This window comes from Papaver somniferum, chromosome 11, assembly GCF_003573695.1.
Source record: "Papaver somniferum cultivar HN1 chromosome 11, ASM357369v1, whole genome shotgun sequence".
Classification (NCBI taxonomy): Eukaryota; Viridiplantae; Streptophyta; class Magnoliopsida; order Ranunculales; family Papaveraceae; genus Papaver; species Papaver somniferum.
The window spans coordinates 112,524,968-112,531,474 of NC_039368.1; the positions used below are offsets into that span (position 1 = coordinate 112,524,968).

At 38.9% G+C, this 6,507-nt stretch overlaps 1 protein-coding gene across 1 annotated transcript; it reads left to right on the top strand.

Annotated features, from left to right (window-relative positions):
• Nucleotides 1-2,445: 2,445 nt before the first annotated feature.
• LOC113323604 (BTB/POZ domain-containing protein At3g09030-like) lies at nt 2,446-4,456 on the top strand. The gene has a single exon (XM_026571921.1). The coding sequence runs from the start codon at nt 2,657-2,659 to the stop codon at nt 4,118-4,120; it is 1,464 nt and encodes a 487-aa protein (XP_026427706.1). The 5' UTR covers nt 2,446-2,656; the 3' UTR covers nt 4,121-4,456.
• Nucleotides 4,457-6,507: the final 2,051 nt, after the last annotated feature.

The window sequence follows — 6,507 nt, forward strand, 5'->3', positions numbered from 1 at the left end:
TAGACTGCTCTTTGGGAGTCTTAACTTCCGGATTTGTGAGGTTTACTAGATTTGTCTATTGCAGACAGATATCCTCACCTTGATCTTTTATCTAAACGGAAACCAAATATGCTTATCTATTAGAGGTAGATTGGTATAAAAATTCTTCACTTTAGCTGAAGCAACACTTAGGCTGTAAAGGACATCATCTAAGGGAATCAATTGCGTAGAGCCATGCGAGGTTCAAGAGACGTAAGGAGCGTGATTGTAACTGAATCACTTGGAGGGTGGATTCGGTCTCAGCTACATTCCAGTTTGAAGTCTGGTATTATGCTAGTTTCTGTAGTGGCTTAATACAATTTGGTGTTCAAATCTGGACGAGGTCCCAAAGTATTTCTGCAGTTGCGGTTTCCTCGTTAACAAAACTTCTAGTGTCTTGTGTTTTTCCTTTTCCGCATTATATTGTTTATCTTTATAATTGGATTTATGCAAGTTGTACACTTTTAATATTAGTAGATACGTCCATCTAATTGTAATCGATTACGAGACTCGTTTCTTGTAGAATTCGTATCTTGAAAGATATACAACAAGTTTAACTACTTGGTATAATTCCGATTGGATTATTTGGATACGACTAAATTGATCTTGGATATTCATTTTTGAAATCGTCCAAGTACTCTTCTTAACAATCACGTTCACAGACTCTTTGTATATGTACATATTGATTGAGAAGAGGTTGAGGTAGAGATATTAACTCTATATACATATTGTCAAGGATCATTTAGTTGGTCCACTTGCAATTGTATTAGGTTTTGTCCATACATGTTTCCTAATAAAAAAGTTGGTGGTGTACTTGGTACCCCTGCGTTTTGAGAGGTGATGCATCTTTTTTTTTCAATAACACATCATACGGGCCACACTATTTCCTCATGGTGAAATTCGGGACAAGATGCATCACTTTAGTAAGTGTGCATCACAATTATGGGAGAGGAGGGTGCATCAATATCGTATCCCTGAATACACAACACAAACCCAAAATGATACTTCATCTCGTTCAACTACGCATATTAGGTTACGTGTCATGCAAAAAGTATGGGTGTTACATAATTCACCCTTTAAAACACTTCGTTCCGAAGTTCAAAATAGAAGCTTTCATCAACATGGTTCTTTGACTTTTATATTTTGAGCATGTGTCTCATACTATAATATATAGAATCCCAAAAAGGTTCCCCAAATCTATCGTGAACATCTGTTAGGTACTTCTGAGCATTCGTCCAATATCGCATATATAGGAATTCCAGATCGTACCTCATACCCATGAATTCCAAAATAGTCCATCATTTCCCCAGGGTCATCGAACGTGATGCGAAAGCATTCGGATGCAAGTCTAACATTACCGAACAAACAACCTTCCATGTTTCCACTAGATGTGGGAGATAGCTCGCCTAACAACACATGTTCTCCATGACGGGTGAGGGATGATCAGTCCTTGTTTCCGCCACCTTTACAAATGGTTTTTCGCGTCACCAATTGTATATTGGATTGCCAATTAAGACCTGAAAAATTCACAGTGCTCAGTTAAGTCCAATACGATTTACAAAAGAATTGTCATAACAATTACGAATCTTCTTCACGTACTGCAGTTGGCCTACTCTTCCAACTTATCCTTTAATCTTTCCTTATTTATTGCCAAGAAATTTTTTGCAGTCGTGTTACAAGCTAACACTCACGAGTCCGACACGCGCAATCCTTTGTATTATCTCGGAACTTGTTGTGATATCATTAGTGACGCACAGAAAAATTTCGATTACAATGCCGCGTTTATAGCCAAACTTCTAACTATGCAGTATAATTGGCCGATCATCTTTTAGGTCTAAGTGATAAATTTTCACATGACTACCATATTTTGGGGCATTCCTTCTCTACTGTCCAAGACAATTTTTATGTAAGCAAGCCATTTTTTGTTACCGGCAGGCCTTGTTCTCTAAATGATTAGCTGCCATACGAGTTGTTATATCTCTACCAGTTATGGTATACTCCAAGTTTTTGCTTTTGTTTGGTACACCACTCATGACACGTCGTGGTTGCACTTTTTTTTTAAAAATTCCTGAAAGTTGGATAAATTGTTATCGTCATTAATATGGTAGTATCTTGTTTGGGGTGTACCAAAATTCATATAAAATAAAACATCATTAACCATTGAGTTGGTACATCCAGTACTCCATCCGCATCGTTAGATTATTTTTGGGAACTAGATTCAGCCGTTCTACGGCTTGTTGCAACTTCATTTAGACTTACGGCTTGTTGCAGCTTCCTTTGGAAACATAGTCAATATCGGATTTCAGTGACATATCGAACGGGGATCGAGACATTATATTTCAGTGAATATCGGTGAAATATCGGAAAATATCGGTATCTCGGATAAACAGCGAAACTAATACTATCGGACGGTATCTAGGCCATCTCGGTGGAGATTAACTACATTGCTGCGGAGACCTCAAAACAGGTCCAGATCCAGTTCGTTTATATTTCCACTACATCTTTCTAAGCCGGAACGAATGGTTGGTTTCTGGTTCTAATCCAAATCATCGAAGAGTCAAACAGTCGCTAGAATCAAATTCAAAACAACCCACATAACTTCTCCAGTCCATTCTTGAACCAAAAAACCAGAAGAAAAATGGAAGAATTAGATTCCAACTATACCCTTGAAACTCCATCATCATCATCATATCAGAATCGAATCAAGCTCAACGTTGGTGGTAAACTTTTCGAAACCACAGTCTCAACACTTCAATCAGGCGGTCCGGATTCACTCTTATCAGCTCTTTCTTCCCGAATTGATCCGAACCATAACCCTGTTTTCATAGATAGAGATCCAGAGATCTTCTCGACTCTTCTTTCTCTACTCCGATCGAATCATCTTCCTTCAACATATCGTCGGTATACTAAACAAGAATTATGTGAAGAAGCTGTTTATTACGGGATCGAAAATCAATTAAAATCAGCGTTACTACCACCTTCGTTATCAGGAATCGATTGCTCGATTGTTGAAACGATAAAACCTGCCGCGGAGGGTTTTCCGAGTAGTTTTACAGCGGGAGCCGGAGATGGTTCAGTTTGGATTGCACATGGCGGTCAGATATCTGGTTACGACTGGAATTTGATACATACGGGGACTGTAAGAAGTCATTTTGAAGATATTACTTCGATTCGTCGAGTTTGGTCTGAAATAGTTGCTGTTGGGTCTGAAATTGATTCAGGTCTTCATTTGTATGATGTATCATGTGGTAAGCATGTAGGTGCTGTTGAATGGACTGATAAATCTGATCCAAGAATTTATAAGAGTCGCGTTTTCGCCATTACTGATTCTACTGACTCGATTTACGGTTCATTGAAATGTTCACATGGTGAAAATTGTGTTCTTCAGATTGATAAAAATACGCTTCAAGTGGTGTCGGAGATAGGTCGTCAATCTGGTAACTCAGCAAAGAGTTTTGTTCCTGGGAAACTGACGTATGTACCGCAACTCGGCATGATTGTTGGAAGTGCAGTGACTTGTGGCGCATTTGGGTATTCAGGGTACATTAGAATTTGGGATCCGAGGTCTGGTAATGAGGTTTGGGAGACGAATGAGCCGGGTTCCGGACGGAGCAGTAGGTTTGGGGATTCGTTTGCGGACGTGGATGTGGATGTCGACGAGTTAACGATGTCTAAAGTTTGTTCGAAATCAGGTGATGTCGCAATTGCGGATTTGCGGAAACTGACGGATGATCCATGGGTGTATTTGGAAGAAAAGAATGCTAGTTTGAGAAGCTCAAGAGGTGGTGGAGGTGAAGAAGGGGATAATATGGTGATTCATTGTTATAAGAAACAAGTGTTTATGAGTAGAGAAGGTGATTTAGAAGTATGGTCAAGTGTGAATGAGAAAGAAGAAGAAGAAGAAAACAGGGAACTAGACAAATGGTATTATAGGAGGAACTATATGGACAATAGTACCAAGGAACATGAATTGAGTAGTAGTAAAGGGATTGTAAAGAGAATTGAAGGTGGTGGTGATAGATTATTTGTTAGCAGGGAAGGTGTTGAGGGAGTTGAAGTATGGGAAAGCTCGAATTTTTCCAAAAAAGTTGCAGTTTTATGATATCATCTAGATACATGTTGCATATTGAAATTGGGTTGTTGTTCAATTTTGTCAAAGTTTTCCTGCTGTTTATAATTTTAGAGATTGGGTTGTAGCTCAATGTTCTACAGTAACTGGCATGAACTACCTTATGGCACAGTGGCTTTGGCCTCCGGCTTAGTACTTGGGTGGGGAATATGAATGTAAAGAGAAAAACGCAAACAAGATCGTTCCTATGAATCATATTCTAATTGCCATGGTAAGAAGATTACCACTCCTGTTTTTATGCTTTCTCATTTCACTATTCTTGTCAATTGCTACACTTGGAAAGTATCTATGTAAACGCTTTTGCCCCTAGATCGGCCTCTCTTACGCGAGTCTGGCGAAGAATTCAAAAACCCTCTGCTGCAGCTGAATCGGTTAATACCGTTACTCACTTGAATGACACGGTGGATTCTGCTTCTGACATTGACGTGGACATACCTCTTCCACCTGCATTCAAACTCTCATTAACAGAAACCGAACCTGTTGTGTGTGTGAAGAATCTGTTCTAATTACACCTTCCTCAACACAGCCTAAAAATCTTCAACCTCTACAATACCTTACAAACCTCAACCACAACCTATAAACCCAACTCAATCCCAACTTTACAGCTCACCCAAATCCCATTGTTCTGACATGTGTATTTCTAGCTCATCTCATTAACCCTCACACTCAACTTTTCAGCTCTCGTTCCACACAAAAAATCAACAGATCATAAAACGTATCCATATTCTTACATGGGTTATCGATGAAGTCAACGGACTCTTTGATATGGGTATCAGCTTCATGTCAATGCCTCAACATTCAAAAAGTTACTTGGCAATCAAGGTATCCAGTAATGGTGCCATTATAAAACCTGTACCATTCTGCCGTTGAAGATTATAACTGAAGAAGATGTTGTCGTTCAAAAGCTTGATAGTAATAGATGGATTTGGTGATGTTCCTATTCATGAACCTAAGCAAATATCCTTGCCACTTATATGTGGAAATGGGTTGGCAGACACTTTCATGGTGCAAAAACTGATGAAGTTATCTGCTCCGTCAGATTCTTCAACACCTCCCTACCCTCAAGGTTTTGAAACCATCTCACACTGAATTCTTAGATAATGCTAGCTTAAGCTATACTGAAGACTCACACCAACACATCATCCCAAAAAGAATGAAGTCTAAATGCAAAATACTTGGTGTTTATGTTATAGATTTGGATACCTTTCAACCCAGAACAAGAATAGCCAACACGATCAGGGGGCCTAATGTTTCTCAATGAGTTTGGAAATACCCACTTGGAATGTTAGACGTCTTAAATCCATTGATAGAAGACTTGTTGTCAAAAAGATGATATTAAACAAATTTGTGGCTATCATAATTTGGGTTGGACTTCCCAACAATCTGTTGGAAGTTCAGGTGGTATGCTAACTCTTTGGGACAAGGATTTTGTGGAAGTCACCGACTCTCTTGTTGGAGAATATACTTTTCTCATATCTTGTATCAAAAAAGTTGATAACTTTAAATGGGTTCTCACAAATGTGTATGGACCTAACAAACATGCAGAGAGAGATGATATTTGGGTTGAGCTTGACAATGCTTGCAGATATTGGGACCTCCCATGGTGTCTTGGTGGTGATTATAATGTCATCTCGAAGGGTGGTAAGAAGAAAGGGAGCAAAAAGATCACTAATGGCATGAATTTTTTTTCTAAGTTCATAAACAATCATGACCTCGTTGATCTTCCTATGAAATGTGGCAGATACGCCCGGTCTAATGGCCAAGCCAAACCTGTCATGTCTAGGCTAAACAAATTCCTTATTTCTTCTTCCTTTGAAGCTCATTTTCCTTTTTCCTCTCAATTAGCTAAAGCTAGGCCCACTTATAATCATATTCAATTACTCCTAGATATCTCAGATCTTTCTTGGAGTCATAGTCCTTTTAGGTTTGAAGCTATGTGGTTCTTGGAGAATGGTTTCCTTTAATTATTGAAGGAGTGATGGCAGTCTTTCTGTTTTGCAGGTACACCTAGTACAGTCTTTTTAGATATTGGGACCTCCCATGGTGTCTTGGTGGTGATTTTAATGTCATCTCGAAGGGTGATAAAAAGAAAGGGAGCAAAAAGATCACTAATAGCATGAAAAACTTTTCTAAGTTCATAAACAATCATGATCTCATTGATCTTCCTATGAAATGTGCCAGTTACGCTTGGTCTAATGGCCAAGCCAAACCTGTCATGTCTAGGCTAGACAAATTCCTTATTTCTTCTTCCTTTGAAGCTCATTTTCCTTTTTCCTCTCAATTAGCTAAAGCTAGGCCCACTTATGATCATATTCAATTACTCCTAAATAACTCAGATCTTTCTTGGGGTCCTAGTCCTT